At 44.5% G+C, this 16,631-nt stretch overlaps 1 protein-coding gene across 1 annotated transcript in view; it reads right to left on the bottom strand.

The window, feature by feature from the left end:
* Positions 1 to 16,631, bottom strand: part of LOC129861282 (transmembrane 9 superfamily member 4-like) — a 31,497-nt gene that overhangs the window by 6,770 nt on the left and 8,096 nt on the right. The window contains exons 6-14 of the mRNA XM_055932562.1: positions 14,739 to 14,862; positions 14,444 to 14,559; positions 13,916 to 14,098; positions 13,543 to 13,675; positions 13,277 to 13,358; positions 12,905 to 12,980; positions 12,706 to 12,789; positions 1,409 to 1,584; positions 1,178 to 1,241 (exon numbers count right to left, since the gene is read on the bottom strand). Coding sequence (XP_055788537.1) covers positions 1,178 to 1,241; positions 1,409 to 1,584; positions 12,706 to 12,789; positions 12,905 to 12,980; positions 13,277 to 13,358; positions 13,543 to 13,675; positions 13,916 to 14,098; positions 14,444 to 14,559; positions 14,739 to 14,862 — 1,038 coding nt within the window. The remainder of the gene's footprint in view (positions 1 to 1,177; positions 1,242 to 1,408; positions 1,585 to 12,705; positions 12,790 to 12,904; positions 12,981 to 13,276; positions 13,359 to 13,542; positions 13,676 to 13,915; positions 14,099 to 14,443; positions 14,560 to 14,738; positions 14,863 to 16,631) is intronic.

Genomic DNA, 16,631 nt, shown 5'->3' with positions numbered 1-16,631 from the left:
CAGCATTTACCTTTCTTCTGAAACTCGTCAGTCTATTCTTGTTCTGAGAAATGAAGGCGAGAAATTGCCAAGAAACTGAAGATGTCGTACAACGCTGTGTACTACTCCCTTCACAGAACAGAGCAAACTGTCTTTATCCAGAATAGAAAGAGGAGTGGGAGGCCCCGGTGCACAACTGAGCAATAGGACAAGTACATTCGAGTGTCTAGTTTGAGAAACAGACGCCTCACAAGTCCTCAACTGGCAGCTTCATTAAATAGTTCCCGCTAAACACCAGTCTCAACGTCAACAGAGAAGATGCGACTCCGGGATGCAGAGTTCCTCTGTCCAGTGTCTGTGTTCTTTTGCCCATCTTAATCTTTTCTTTTTATTGGCCAGTTTGAGATATGGCTTTTTCTCTGCAACTCTGCCTAGAAGGCCAGTCTGACAATTTTTAGGGCCTTCCTCGTACACCGCCTGGTACAGAGGTCCTGGATGGCAGGGAACCCAGCCCCAGTGATGTACTGCGCCGTACGCACTACCCTCTGTAGCGCCTTGCAGACAGACGCCAAGCAGTTGCCGTACCAAGCGGTGATGCAGCCAGTCAAGATGCTGTCAATGGTGCAGCTGTAGAACACACCATTTGTTGTTGAAGAGACTTCCTCTCTGGATTTCCCGGAATCCAATCTCCTGTCTTGGATCTCGACTTGGATACCCCCCCCCCCCCCCCCATGACCATCTTCAGAAAAACATATTGCTGTTATGGGAGTCCTGTTGTTAGCAAATCCACGATCAGAGGTCGTCCATTTTATTATCAAGTGACTGAACACAGCGGTGGCCTGTTTGCCTTCGCCTCAACAGGACACCGCTCTCCTGCCTTTTCCCCACCCATTTCTCCTCTTGGGTGGCCCAAAGATTGGGCCAGCGGTACACAAAGAACCCAGGGCGGATGAATCAAAGTCGAAGCCGGAATTGAAGTTAGTAACTCCCGCCGTGATGTTCAAAAGTTCTTGTCGGTCTTAAGAAATGATAGCAGATACATTTTGTTTCTACAGCTAAACGGCTCGGAGCCCATTCACCATCTTCACCATCTTTATATAATAACATGATAAACCGGATTGATTTCTGATCGACTCTCTCGTTTGTTCACCTGGAAATTCCTATTCCAACAGGCTAATAGGAGAGGACTTCTACTCACACTGAAAATGAAGAAGAGTTCAATGAACATGGCACCAAACGGTAGAATCCCAGCCATCAGAATTCTTCGGGAAGGGAAGAGAGAAAATGTGTTAGAAAACCCCCCACCGTTCATCCAAACGACTGTGTTTAATGAACTTCTACGACTGAATACGAGAGGACGTTCGACACGAAAAGACGAATATACATGGAATGCTACAGATCAAGTAGGCATGCTTGACGGGACACTCACCCCACAAACTTGTTCATGTACCAGCGCTGCTCGGGCACCTGGCGAGGGATCTGATTGGTGCGGACGGGGTTATCGTACGGCTGCTTGCGGAAGCCAAAATAGTAGCCCAAGTAGACCAGCGGCATGGAGATCCCGAACCACATGCAGAGCAGAGCCAGCATGGTGGTGAAGGGGACCTGAGGAGGGAAGAAGACGCCACAGGTTGATATAGTCCAACACCAACAACCCGTCCTTGTTCTGAGGGAGATACACTGAATGTGTTGCTGTACAGTGGGCCTATAGACAGTGAATGTGTTGCTGTACAGTGGTCCTATAGACAGTGAATGTGTTGCTGTACAGTGGTCCTATAGACAGTGAATGTGTTGATAGACAGTGGTCCTATAGACAGTGAATGTGTTGCTGTACAGTGGGCCTATAGACAGTGAATGTGTTGATAGACAGTGGTCCTATAGACAGTGAATGTGTTGATAGACAGTGGTCCTATAGACAGTGAATGTGTTGATAGACAGTGGTCCTATAGACAGTGAATGTGTTGCTGTACAGTGGGCCTATAGACAGTGAATGTGTTGCTGTACAGTGGTCCTATAGACAGTGAATGTGTTGCTGTACAGTGGGCCTATAGACAGTGAATGTGTTGCTGTACAGTGGGCCTATAGACAGTGAATGTGTTGCTGTACAGTGGTCCTATAGACAGTGAATGTGTTGCTGTACAGTGGGCCTATAGACAGTGGTCCTATAGACAGTGAATGTGTTGATAGACAGTGGGCCTATAGACAGTGAATGTGTTGCTGTACAGTGGGCCTATAGACAGTGAATGTGTTGCTGTACAGTGGTCCTATAGACAGTGAATGTGTTGATAGACAGTGGTCCTATAGACAGTGAATGTGTTGCTGTACAGTGGTCCTATAGACAGTGAATGTGTTGCTGTACAGTGGGCCTATAGACAGTGAATGTGTTGCTGTACAGTGGGCCTATAGACAGTGAATGTGTTGCTGTACAGTGGGCCTATAGACAGTGAATGTGTTGCTGTACAGTGGGCCTATAGACAGTGAATGTGTTGCTGTACAGTGGGCCTATAGACAGTGAATGTGTTGCTGTACAGTGGTCCTATAGACAGTGAATGTGTTGATAGACAGTGGTCCTATAGACAGTGAATGTGTTGCTGTACAGTGGTCCTATAGACAGTGAATGTGTTGCTGTACAGTGGGCCTATAGACAGTGAATGTGTTGCTGTACAGTGGGCCTATAGACAGTGAATGTGTTGCTGTACAGTGGGCCTATAGACAGTGAATGTGTTGCTGTACAGTGGGCCTATAGACAGTGAATGTGTTGCTGTACAGTGGTCCTATAGACAGTCAATGTGTTGCTGTACAGTGGGCCTATAGACAGTGAATGTGTTGCTGTACAGTGGTCCTATAGACAGTGAATGTGTTGATAGACAGTGGTCCTATAGACAGTGAATGTGTTGCTGTACAGTGGTCCTATAGACAGTGAATGTGTTGCTGTACAGTGGGCCTATAGACAGTGAAAGTGTTGCTGTACAGTGGGCCTATAGACAGTGAATGTGTTAATAGACAGTGGTCCTATAGACAGTGAATGTGTTGATAGACAGTGGTCCTATAGACAGTGAATGTGTTGCTGTACAGTGGTCCTATAGACAGTGAATGTGTTGCTGTACAGTGGTCCTATAGACAGTGAATGTGTTGATAGACAGTGGTCCTATAGACAGTGAATGTGTTGATAGACAGTGGTCCTATAGACAGTGAATGTGTTGCTGTACAGTGGTCCTATAGACAGTGAATGTGTTGATAGACAGTGGTCCTATAGACAGTGAATGTGTTGCTGTACAGTGGTCCTATAGACAGTGAATATGTTGATAGACAGTGGTCCTATAGACAGTGAATGTGTTGCTGTACAGTGGGCCTATAGACAGTGAATGTGTTGATAGACAGTGGTCCTATAGACAGTGAATATGTTGATAGACAGTGGTCCTATAGACAGTGAATGTGTTGATAGACAGTGGTCCTATAGACAGTGAATGTGTTGATAGACAGTGGTCCTATAGACAGTGAATGTGTTGATAGACAGTGGTCCTATAGACAGTGAATGTGTTGATAGACAGTGGTCCTATAGACAGTGAATGTGTTGATAGACAGTGGTCCTATAGACAGTGAATGTGTTGCTGTACAGTGGTCCTATAGACAGTGAATATGTTGATAGACAGTGGTCCTATAGACAGTGAATGTGTTGCTGTACAGTGGGCCTATAGACAGTGAATGTGCTGATAGACAGTGGTCCTATAGACAGTGAATGTGTTGATAGACAGTGGTCCTATAGACAGTGAATGTGTTGATAGACAGTGGTCCTATAGACAGTGAATGTGTTGATAGACAGTGGTCCTATAGACAGTGAATGTGTTGATAGACAGTGGTCCTATAGACAGTGAATGTGTTGATAGACAGTGGTCCTATAGACAGTGAATGTGTTGCTGTACAGTGGTCCTATAGACAGTGAATGTGTTGCTGTACAGTGGTCCTATAGACAGTGAATGTGTTGATAGACAGTGGTCCTATAGACAGTGAATGTGTTGATAGACAGTGGTCCTATAGACAGTGAATGTGTTGCTGTACAGTGGTCCTATAGACAGTGAATGTGTTGCTGTACAGTGGTCCTATAGACAGTGAATGTGTTGCTGTACAGTGGTCCTATAGACAGTGAATGTGTTGATAGACAGTGGGCCTATAGACAGTGAATGTGTTGATAGACAGTGGGCCTATAGACAGTGAATGTGTTGATAGACAGTGGTCCTATAGACAGTGAATGTGTTGATAGACAGTGGTCCTATAGACAGTGAATGTGTTGCTGTACAGTGGTCCTATAGACAGTGAATGTGTTGCTGTACAGTGGTCCTATAGACAGTGAATGTGTTGCTGTACAGTGGGCCTATAGACAGTGGGCCTATAGACAGTGGGCCTATAGACAGTGAATGTGTTGCTGTACAGTGGTCCTATAGACAGTGAATGTGTTGCTGTACAGTGGTCCTATAGACAGTAAATGTGTTGATAGACAGTGGGCCTATAGACAGTGAATGTGTTGATAGACAGTGGTCCTATAGACAGTGAATGTGTTGCTGTACAGTGGTCCTATAGACAGTGAATGTGTTGCTGTACAGTGGTCCTATCGACAGTGAATGTGTTGCTGTACAGTGGTCCTATAGACAGTGAATGTGTTGCTGTACAGTGGGCCTATAGACAGTGAATGTGTTGCTGTACAGTGGTCCTATAGACAGTGAATGTGTTGCTGTACAGTGGTCCTATAGACAGTGAATGTGTTGCTGTACAGTGGGCCTATAGACAGTGGGCCTATAGACAGTGGGCCTATAGACAGTGAATGTGTTGCTGTACAGTGGTCCTATAGACAGTGAATGTGTTGCTGTACAGTGGTCCTATAGACAGTGGGCCTATAGACAGGGAATGTGTTGCTGTACAGTGGTCCTATAGACAGTGAATGTGTTGATAGACAGTAGTCCTATAGACAGTGAATGTGTTGATAGACAGTGGTCCTATAGACAGTGAATGTGTTGCTGTACAGTGGTCCTATAGACAGTGAATGTGTTGCTGTACAGTGGTCCTATAGACAGTGGGCCTATAGACAGTGAATGTGTTGCTGTACAGTGGTCCTATAGACAGTGAATGTGTTGATAGACAGTGGTCCTATAGACAGTGAATGTGTTGCTGTACAGTGGTCCTATAGACAGTGAATATGTTGATAGACAGTGGTCCTATAGACAGTGAATGTGTTGATAGACAGTGGTCCTATAGACAGTGAATGTGTTGATAGACAGTGGTCCTATAGACAGTGAATGTGTTGCTGTACAGTGGTCCTATAGACAGTGAATATGTTGATAGACAGTGGTCCTATAGACAGTGAATGTGTTGCTGTACAGTGGGCCTATAGACAGTGAATGTGCTGATAGACAGTGGTCCTATAGACAGTGAATGTGTTGATAGACAGTGGTCCTATAGACAGTGAATGTGTTGATAGACAGTGGTCCTATAGACAGTGAATGTGTTGCTGTACAGTGGTCCTATAGACAGTGAATATGTTGATAGACAGTGGTCCTATAGACAGTGAATGTGTTGCTGTACAGTGGGCCTATAGACAGTGAATGTGCTGATAGACAGTGGTCCTATAGACAGTGAATGTGTTGATAGACAGTGGTCCTATAGACAGTGAATGTGTTGATAGACAGTGGTCCTATAGACAGTGAATGTGTTGCTGTACAGTGGTCCTATAGACAGTGAATGTGTTGATAGACAGTGGTCCTATAGACAGTGAATGTGTTGATAGACAGTGGTCCTATAGACAGTGAATGTGTTGATAGACAGTGGTCCTATAGACAGTGAATGTGTTGATAGACAGTGGTCCTATAGACAGTGAATGTGTTGATAGACAGTGGTCCTATAGACAGTGAATGTGTTGCTGTACAGTGGTCCTATAGACAGTGAATGTGTTGCTGTACAGTGGTCCTATAGACAGTGAATGTGTTGATAGACAGTGGTCCTATAGACAGTGAATGTGTTGATAGACAGTGGTCCTATAGACAGTGAATGTGTTGCTGTACAGTGGTCCTATAGACAGTGAATGTGTTGCTGTACAGTGGTCCTATAGACAGTGAATGTGTTGCTGTACAGTGGTCCTATAGACAGTGAATGTGTTGCTGTACAGTGGGCCTATAGACAGTGGGCCTATAGACAGTGGGCCTATAGACAGTGAATGTGTTGCTGTACAGTGGTCCTATAGACAGTGAATGTGTTGCTGTACAGTGGTCCTATAGACAGTGAATGTGTTGATAGACAGTGGGCCTATAGACAGTGAATGTGTTGATAGACAGTGGTCCTATAGACAGTGAATGTGTTGCTGTACAGTGGTCCTATAGACAGTGAATGTGTTGCTGTACAGTGGTCCTATAGACAGTGAATGTGTTGCTGTACAGTGGTCCTATAGACAGTGAATGTGTTGCTGTACAGTGGGCCTATAGACAGTGGGCCTATAGACAGTGGGCCTATAGACAGTGAATGTGTTGCTGTACAGTGGTCCTATAGACAGTGAATGTGTTGCTGTACAGTGGTCCTATAGACAGTGGGCCTATAGACAGTGAATGTGTTGCTGTACAGTGGTCCTATAGACAGTGAATGTGTTGATAGACAGTGGTCCTATAGACAGTGAATGTGTTGCTGTACAGTGGTCCTATAGACAGTGAATGTGTTGCTGTACAGTGGTCCTATAGACAGTGGGCCTATAGACAGTGAATGTGTTGCTGTACAGTGGTCCTATAGACAGTGAATGTGTTGATAGACAGTGGTCCTATAGACAGTGAATGTGTTGCTGTACAGTGGTCCTATAGACAGTGAATGTGTCGATAGACAGTGGTCCTATAGACAGTGAATGTGTCGATAGACAGTGGTCCTATAGACAGTGAATGTGTTGATAGACAGTGGTCCTATAGACAGTGAATGTGTTGATAGACAGTGGTCCTATAGACAGTGAATGTGTTGCTGTACAGTGGTCCTATAGACAGTGAATGTGTTGATAGACAGTGGTCCTATAGACAGTGAATGTGTTGATAGACAGTGGTCCTATAGACAGTGAATGTGTTGCTGTACAGTGGTCCTATAGACAGTGAATGTGTTGATAGACAGTGGTCCTATAGACAGTGAATGTGTCGATAGACAGTGGTCCTATAGACAGTGAATGTGTTGATAGACAGTGGTCCTATAGACAGTGAATGTGTTGATAGACAGTGGTCCTATAGACAGTGAATGTGTTGCTGTACAGTGGTCCTATAGACAGTGAATGTGTTGATAGACAGTGGTCCTATAGACAGTGAATGTGTTGATAGACAGTGGTCCTATAGACAGTGAATGTGTTGCTGTACAGTGGTCCTATAGACAGTGAATGTGTTGCTGTACAGTGGTCCTATAGACAGTGAATGTGTTGCTGTACAGTGGTCCTATAGACAGTGAATGTGTTGCTGTACAGTGGGCCTATAGACAGTGGGCCTATAGACAGTGGGCCTATAGACAGTGGGCCTATAGACAGTGAATGTGTTGATAGACAGTGGTCCTATAGACAGTGAATGTGTTGCTGTACAGTGGTCCTATAGACAGTGAATGTGTTGATAGACAGTGGTCCTATAGACAGTGAATGTGTTGCTGTACAGTGGTCCTATAGACAGTGAATGTGTTGATAGACAGTAGTCCTATAGACAGTGAATGTGTTGATAGACAGTGGTCCTATAGACAGTGAATGTGTTGCTGTACAGTGGTCCTATAGACAGTGAATGTGTTGATAGACAGTGGTCCTATAGACAGTGAATGTGTTGATAGACAGTGGTCCTATAGACAGTGAATGTGTTGATAGACAGTGGTCCTATAGACAGTGAATGTGTTGATAGACAGTGGTCCTATAGACAGTGAATGTGTTGCTGTACAGTGGTCCTATAGACAGTGAATGTGTTGCTGTACAGTGGTCCTATATACAGTGAATGTGTTGCTGTACAGTGGTCCTATAGACAGTGAATGTGTTGCTGTACAGTGGTCCTATAGACAGTGAATGTGTTGCTGTACAGTGGGCCTATAGACAGTGGGCCTATAGACAGTGGGCCTATAGACAGTGAATGTGTTGCTGTACAGTGGTCCTATAGACAGTGAATGTGTTGCTGTACAGTGGTCCTATAGACAGTGAATGTGTTGATAGACAGTAGTCCTATAGACAGTGAATGTGTTGATAGACAGTGGTCCTATAGACAGTGAATGTGTTGCTGTACAGTGGTCCTATAGACAGTGAATGTGTTGATAGACAGTGGTCCTATAGACAGTGAATGTGTCGATAGACAGTGGTCCTATAGACAGTGAATGTGTTGATAGACAGTGGTCCTATAGACAGTGAATGTGTTGATAGACAGTGGTCCTATAGACAGTGAATGTGTTGCTGTACAGTGGTCCTATAGACAGTGAATGTGTTGATAGACAGTGGTCCTATAGACAGTGAATGTGTTGATAGACAGTGGTATTATAGACAGTGAATGTGTTGCTGTACAGTGGTCCTATAGACAGTGAATGTGTTGATAGACAGTGGTCCTATAGACAGTGAATGTGTCGATAGACAGTGGTCCTATAGACAGTGAATGTGTTGATAGACAGTGGTCCTATAGACAGTGAATGTGTTGATAGACAGTGGTCCTATAGACAGTGAATGTGTTGCTGTACAGTGGTCCTATAGACAGTGAATGTGTTGATAGACAGTGGTCCTATAGACAGTGAATGTGTTGCTGTACAGTGGTCCTATAGACAGTGAATGTGTTGCTGTACAGTGGTCCTATAGACAGTGAATGTGTTGCTGTACAGTGGTCCTATAGACAGTGAATGTGTTGCTGTACAGTGGTCCTATAGACAGTGAATGTGTTGCTGTACAGTGGTCCTATAGACAGTGAATGTGTTGATAGACAGTGGTCCTATAGACAGTGAATGTGTTGCTGTACAGTGGTCCTATAGACAGTGAATGTGTTGATAGACAGTGAATGTGTTGATAGACAGTGGTCCTATAGACAGTGAATGTGTTGATAGACAGTGGTCCTATAGACAGTGAATGTGTTGATAGACAGTGGTCCTATAGACAGTGAATGTGTTGATAGACAGTGGTCCTATAGACAGTGAATGTGTTGATAGACAGTGGTCCTATAGACAGTGAATGTGTTGCTGTACAGTGGTCCTATAGACAGTGAATGTGTTGATAGACAGTGAATGTGTTGATAGACAGTGGTCCTATTGACAGTGAATGTGTTGATAGACAGTGGTCCTATAGACAGTGAATGTGTTGCTGTACAGTGGTCCTATAGACAGTGAATGTGTTGCTGTACAGTGGGCCTATAGACAGTGAATGTGTTGATAGACAGTGGTCCTATAGACAGTGAATGTGTTGATAGACAGTGGTCCTATAGACAGTGAATGTGTTGATAGACAGTGGTCCTATAGACAGTGAATGTGTTGATAGACAGTGGTCCTATAGACAGTGAATGTGTTGATAGACAGTGGTCCTATAGACAGTGAATGTGTTGATAGACAGTGGTCCTATAGACAGTGAATGTGTTGATAGACAGTGGTCCTATAGACAGTGAATGTGTTGATAGACAGTGGTCCTATAGACAGTGAATGTGTTGATAGACAGTGGTCCTATAGACATTGAATGTGTTGATAGACAGTAGTCCTATAGACAGTGAATATGTTGATAGACAGTGGTCCTATAGACAGTGAATGTGTTGCTGTACAGTGGGCCTATAGACAGTGAATGTGTTGCTGTACAGTGGTCCTATAGACAGTGAATGTGTTGCTGTACAGTGGTCCTATAGACAGTGAATGTGTTGATAGACAGTGGTCCTATAGACAGTGAATGTGTTGATAGACAGTGGTCCTATAGACAGTGGTCCTATAGACAGTGAATGTGTTGATAGACGGGGTCCTATAGACAGTGAATGTGTTGCTGTACAGTGGTCCTATAGACAGTGAATGTGTTGATAGACAGTGGTCCTATAGACAGTGAATGTGTTGATAGACAGTGGTCCTATAGACAGTGAATGTGTTGATAGACAGTGGTCCTATAGACAGTGAATGTGTTGCTGTACAGTGGTCCTATAGACAGTGAATGTGTTGATAGACAGTGGTCCTATAGACAATGAATGTGTTGATAGACAGTGGTCCTATAGACAGTGAATGTGTTGCTGTACAGTGGTCCTATAGACAGTGAATGTGTTGCTGTACAGTGGTCCTATAGACAGTGAATGTGTTGCTGTACAGTGGTCCTATAGACAGTGGGCCTATAGACAGTGAATGTGTTGCTGTACAGTGGTCCTATAGACAGTGAATGTGTTGCTGTACAGTGGTCCTATAGACAGTGGGCCTATAGACAGTGAATGTGTTGCTGTACAGTGGTCCTATAGACAGTGAATGTGTTGCTGTACAGTGGTCCTATAGACAGTGAATGTGTTGATAGACAGTGGTCCTATAGACAGTGAATGTGTTGCTGTACAGTGGTCCTATAGACAGTGAATGTGTTGCTGTACAGTGGTCCTATAGACAGTGAATGTGTTGATAGACAGTGGTCCTATAGACAGTGAATGTGTTGATAGACAGTGGTCCTATAGACAGTGAATGTGTTGATAGACAGTGGTCCTATAGACAGTGAATGTGTTGATAGACAGTGGTCCTATAGACAGTGAATGTGTTGCTGTACAGTGGTCCTATAGACAGTGAATGTGTTGATAGACAGTGGTCCTATAGACAGTGAATGTGTTGATAGACAGTGGTCCTATAGACAGTGAATGTGTTGCTGTACAGTGGTCCTATAGACAGTGAATGTGTTGATAGACAGTGGTCCTATAGACAGTGAATGTGTTGCTGTACAGTGGTCCTATAGACAGTGAATGTGTTGATAGACAGTGGTCCTATAGACAGTGAATGTGTTGATAGACAGTGGTCCTATAGACAGTGAATGTGTTGCTGTACAGTGGTCCTATAGACAGTGAATGTGTTGATAGACAGTGGTCCTATAGACAGTGAATGTGTTGATAGACAGTGAATGTGTTGATAGACAGTGGTCCTATAGACAGTGAATGTGTTGCTGTACAGTGGGCCTATAGACAGTGAATGTGTTGATAGACAGTGGTCCTATAGACAGTGAATGTGTTGATAGACAGTGGTCCTATAGACAGTGAATGTGTTGATAGACAGTGGTCCTATAGACAGTGAATGTGTTGATAGACAGTGGTCCTATAGACAGTGAATGTGTTGATAGACAGTGGTCCTATAGACAGTGAATGTGTTGCTGTACAGTGGTCCTATAGACAGTGAATGTGTTGCTGTACAGTGGTTCTATAGACAGTGAATGTGTTGCTGTACAGTGGTCCTATAGACAGTGAATGTGTTGCTGTACAGTGGTCCTATAGACAGTGAATGTGTTGATAGACAGTGGTCCTATAGACAGTGAATGTGTTGATAGACAGTGGTCCTATAGACAGTGAATGTGTTGCTGTACAGTGGTCCTATAGTCAGTGAATGTGTTGCTGTACAGTGGTCCTATAGACAGTGAATGTGTTGATAGACAGTGGTCCTATAGACAGTGAATGTGTTGATAGACAGTGGTCCTATAGACAGTGAATGTGTTGATAGACAGTGGTCCTATAGACAGTGAATGTGTTGCTGTACAGTGGTCCTATAGACAGTGAATGTGTTGCTGTACAGTGGTCCTATAGACAGTGAATGTGTTGATAGACAGTGGTCCTATAGACAGTGAATATGTTGATAGACAGTGGTCCTATAGACAGTGAATGTGTTGATAGACAGTGGTCCTATAGACAGTGAATGTGTTGCTGTACAGTGGTCCTATAGACAGTGAATGTGTTGCTGTACAGTGGGCCTATAGACAGTGAATGTGCTGATAGACAGTGGTCCTATAGACAGTGAATGTGTTGCTGTACAGTGGTCCTATAGACAGTGAATGTGTTGCTGTACAGTGGTCCTATAGACAGTGAATGTGTTGCTGTACAGTGGTCCTATAGACAGTGAATGTGTTGATAGACAGTGGTCCTATAGACAGTGAATATGTTGATAGACAGTGGTCCTATAGACAGTGAATGTGTTGATAGACAGTGGTCCTATAGACAGTGAATGTGTTGCTGTACAGTGGTCCTATAGACAGTGAATGTGTTGCTGTACAGTGGTCCTATAGACAGTGAATGTGTTGCTGTACAGTGGTCCTATAGACAGTGAATGTGTTGCTGTACAGTGGTCCTATAGACAGTGAATGTGTTGCTGTACAGTGGTCCTATAGACAGTGGTCCTATAGACAGTGAATGTGTTGATAGACAGTGGTCCTATAGACAGTGAATGTGTTGATAGACAGTGGTCCTATAGACAGTGAATGTGTTGCTGTACAGTGGTCCTATAGACAGTGAATGTGTTGATAGACAGTGGTCCTATAGACAGTGAATGTGTTGCTGTACAGTGGTCCTATAGACAGTGAATGTGTTGATAGACAGTGGGCCTATAGACAGTGAATGTGTTGCTGTACAGTGGGCCTATAGACAGTGAATGTGTTGCTGTACAGTGGTCCTATAGACAGTGAATGTGTTGCTGTACAGTGGTCCTATAGACAGTGAATGTGTTGCTGTACAGTGGTCCTATAGACAGTGAATGTGTTGCTGTACAGTGGGCCTGTATGTAGGAGACTAGCTCGCTCACGGCTCCAGACGAGTGCTCTCCCCAGATGAAACAGTTGAGGACGAAGCAGATGCAGAAGACCACAGCCGGGTACAGAGTGGCCGTCTGCAGGCAGAGCAACACCACGCAGTAACACATGAATAGTAGTGCAACCGGACACTAAGTTTCGTTAGAAATAATATGTCATTAGTCATTGATAGTGTTCATTTGAAATACTCACACAGAAAGCACCCTTCTTCCAGCGATGACCTTTCAGCGTGCGGTAGAGTCTGCCGGCAAAGTATCCACCGAACACACTGGAAGGGAAAACAGTCATATTGATGCCTCTCCCAGTGTATAGACGGCACACAGAGCACAGCCAGAGGCCCAATCCCGAACCTCTAGGCCCTGTTACCTTGTGGAGATCTGGGAGGATGTGTTGGGCGTAAGCAATACGGTCAATCGCTCAACCATGCCGCATCTCTGATAGGCTAGGTGGAAGTTTCACCGTATCGCTTATACCAATCAAATCCTCTCAAATCTTCACAAGTGAATAGGGGTCCATTTTGGATTGGGCCTGAGACATAAGGAGGGTGACTCTCTCGCATTTTACCCCATGAACATGAACAGGAAGCAGGAAGTGGTCATCAGGGCCCCTCTACTGGAAGGAGACAGCATCCCCAACATGGCCACGACTACAGGACAGATAAAACACAACAGCTCCACGTCACAGAGACACACAGGCGGCCACGCTCTCCATCTCCAGGTGTGGTGGATGGAGCATATCCAGAGATTACAATTGCTTGATGAAAACGGCAGTTGGTAGATAAGAGTGCTTTTGAAACGAGGTTCTAGAAGTCTGTTTTACATCACACTCACAGATGACGATGAGAATCATGCAGAAGAGCTGTATGCCTGAGCCCAGCAGAGAGCTGAGGATCATGGGATACTGTGGAGGTCTGAACACGTCACCATGGACGTTCTTCCAGCCCGACTCCTCCATGGTGTCCTCCTAGCGAAGATAGGCATTGGTCAAGATATTTTAGTGACACACTACCCACATTAATTCACACAACAGGAAGTAAACACTCGTCTTCAGAGGGTGGACATAATGGCACATTTTAAATCCTAATCTCTTCAGTCTCACAATTATTTAACCGAGACTCTCCCTGCAGCTGCAGCCACACGCACACAAAGTGCTGTCAAATGCCAAAGCCATGTCATGTTTAGCAGAGTAAGTGGGGTCTCTTACTATGTCATCCTCTCTGTTGTAGTTGGCGATGTCCTTCCTCAGGGTCCTGATGATGATCATACTGAGGATCCCAGAGAGGAAGAAGACCACCACCACGGAGTTGACGATGGAGAACCAGTGGATCTGCACGTCACTCATGGTCAGGTAGGTGTCCCAGCGAGATGCCCACTTCACCTGGCTCTCCTACAGGGAGGGAGACAGAGGGTCAAGTCAGGCCATTGATATTTCTTTAGGCAGAGTCCCCAATGAGACCAAGGTATCTTTGTCTAGAGAACCTTTCATTAGAAGACAAGCAATTACACAAATCAAGGCAGAAGCCTAGAAAACACAAAGAACCATTATAAATAAGCACATTACTCAGTGAAGAGGTTCTCCACCAACAATGTAGCTAGCCAAGTCAAGTCCCATTTTACTTCAAGTGTATCCCAACGTCTCAACACTTTACAGATAGCAATTCGAAATCTTTACTGTTGCTCAGACTCTGGGACCTAAAGATTGGACATAAAAGAGAAGGACCGTACCACTTACCTCCCAGCGGACGGAGTAGGTGAAGAGAACCTCATTCTCCTTGGAGGGGTCAATCTCCTGAGGAGCTGAGTTAGTGGCCTCAGGCAGGGTACACAGCCCCTTATCAGCCTTCAGGTCTGCAGAAGGATCCAGACAGAGACAATTAACAAATAGGAGGGGAAGGATAGAAACACAGGCGGTATTATCTAACGCTTGTCACTGTGTTTATTGGGCTGGAATAAACCGTTCGTACCTCAGACAGGACAGGGTGCTGTGTCACTTCACCATGACACTGTGGAAAACCAGCTCAACTTACCCTCCACCTTGACACTCTGGGGAACCACCTCAAAACGTACAACTCTGTAGTTGTGCTCTTCCCCCTCCTCCAGCTTCTCCTTGTGGTAGTAGATGATGAAGGACAGGTGGTTGTGTAGGTAGAACTATAGCAGAGAGACAACATACTGTAGGACAGGTGGTTGTGTAGGTAGAACTATAGCAGAGAGACAACATACTGTAGGACAGGTGGTTGTGTAGGTAGAACTATAGCAGAGAGACAACATACTGTAGGACAGGTGGTTGTGTAGGTAGAACTATAGCAGAGAGACAACATACTGTAGGACAGGTGGTTGTGTAGGTAGAACTATAGCAGAGAGACAACATACTGTAGGACAGGTGGTTGTGTAGGTAGAACTATAGCAGAGAGACAACATACTGTAGGACAGGTGGTTGTGTAGGTAGAACTATAGCAGAGACAACATACTGTAGGACAGGTGGGTGTGTAGGTAGAACTATAGCAGAGAGACAACATACTGTAGGACAGGTGTTGTGTAGGTAGAACTATAGCAGAGACAACATACTGTAGGACAGGTGGTTGTGTAGGTAGAACTATAGTAGAGAGACAACATACTGTAGGACAGGTGGGTGTGTAGGTAGAACTATAGCAGAGACAACATACTGTAGGACAGGTGGTTGTGTAGGTAGAACTATAGTAGAGACAACATACTGTAGGACAGGTGGTTGTGTAGGTAGAACTATAGTAGAGACAACATACTGTAGGACAGGTGGTTGTGTAGGTAGAACTATAGCAGAGACACCATACTGTAGGACAGGTGGGTGTGTAGGTAGAACTATAGTAGAGAGACAACATACTGTAGGACAGGTAGTTGTGTAGGTAGAACTATAGCAGAGAGACAACATACTGTAGGACAGGTGGTTGTGTAGGTAGAACTATAGCAGAGACAACATACTGTAGGACAGGTAGTTGTGTAGGTAGAACTATAGCAGAGACACCATACTGTAGGACAGGTGGTTGTGTAGGTAGAACTATAGCAGAGACAACATACTGTAGGACAGGTGGGTGTGTAGGTAGAACTATAGTAGAGAGACAACAGAATGTAGGACAGGTGGGTGTGTAGGTAGAACTATAGCAGAGACAACATACTGTAGGACAGGTGGTTGTGTAGGTAGAACTATAGCAGAGACAACATACTGTAGGACAGGTGGTTGTGTAGGTAGAACTATAGTAGAGAGACAACATACTGTAGGACAGGTGGTTGTGTAGGTAGAACTATAGCAGAGACAACATACTGTAGGACAGGTGGTTGTGTAGGTAGAACTATAGCAGAGACAACATACTGTAGGACAGGTGGTTGTGTAGGTAGAACTATAGTAGAGAGACAACATACTGTAGGACAGGTGGTTGTGTAGGTAGAACTATAGCAGAGAGACAACATAATGTAGGACAGGTGGTTGTGTAGGTAGAACTATAGTAGAGAGACAACATACTGTAGGACAGGTGGTTGTGTAGGTAGAACTATAGCAGAGACAACATACTGTAGGACAGGTGGTTGTGTAGGTAGAACTATAGTAGAGACAACATACTGTAGGACAGGTAGTTGTGTAGGTAGAACTATAGCAGAGAGACAACATACTGTAGGACAGGTGGGTGTGTAGGTAGAACTATAGTAGAGAGACAACATACTGTAGGACAGGTGGGTGTGTAGGTAGAACTATAGCAGAGACACCATACTGTAGGACAGGTGGTTGTGTAGGTAGAACTATAGTAGAGAGACAACAGAATGTAGGACAGGTGGTTGTGTAGGTAGAACTATAGTAGAGAGACAACATACTGTAGGACAGGTGGTTGTGTAGGTAGAACTATAGTAGAGACAACATACTGTAGGACAGGTGGTTGTGTAGGTAGAACTAT

Source organism: Salvelinus fontinalis, chromosome 8 (genome assembly GCF_029448725.1).
Source record: "Salvelinus fontinalis isolate EN_2023a chromosome 8, ASM2944872v1, whole genome shotgun sequence".
In the NCBI taxonomy this organism is placed as follows: domain Eukaryota; kingdom Metazoa; phylum Chordata; class Actinopteri; order Salmoniformes; family Salmonidae; genus Salvelinus; species Salvelinus fontinalis.
This window is presented reverse-complemented; position numbering and strand designations above follow the sequence as displayed.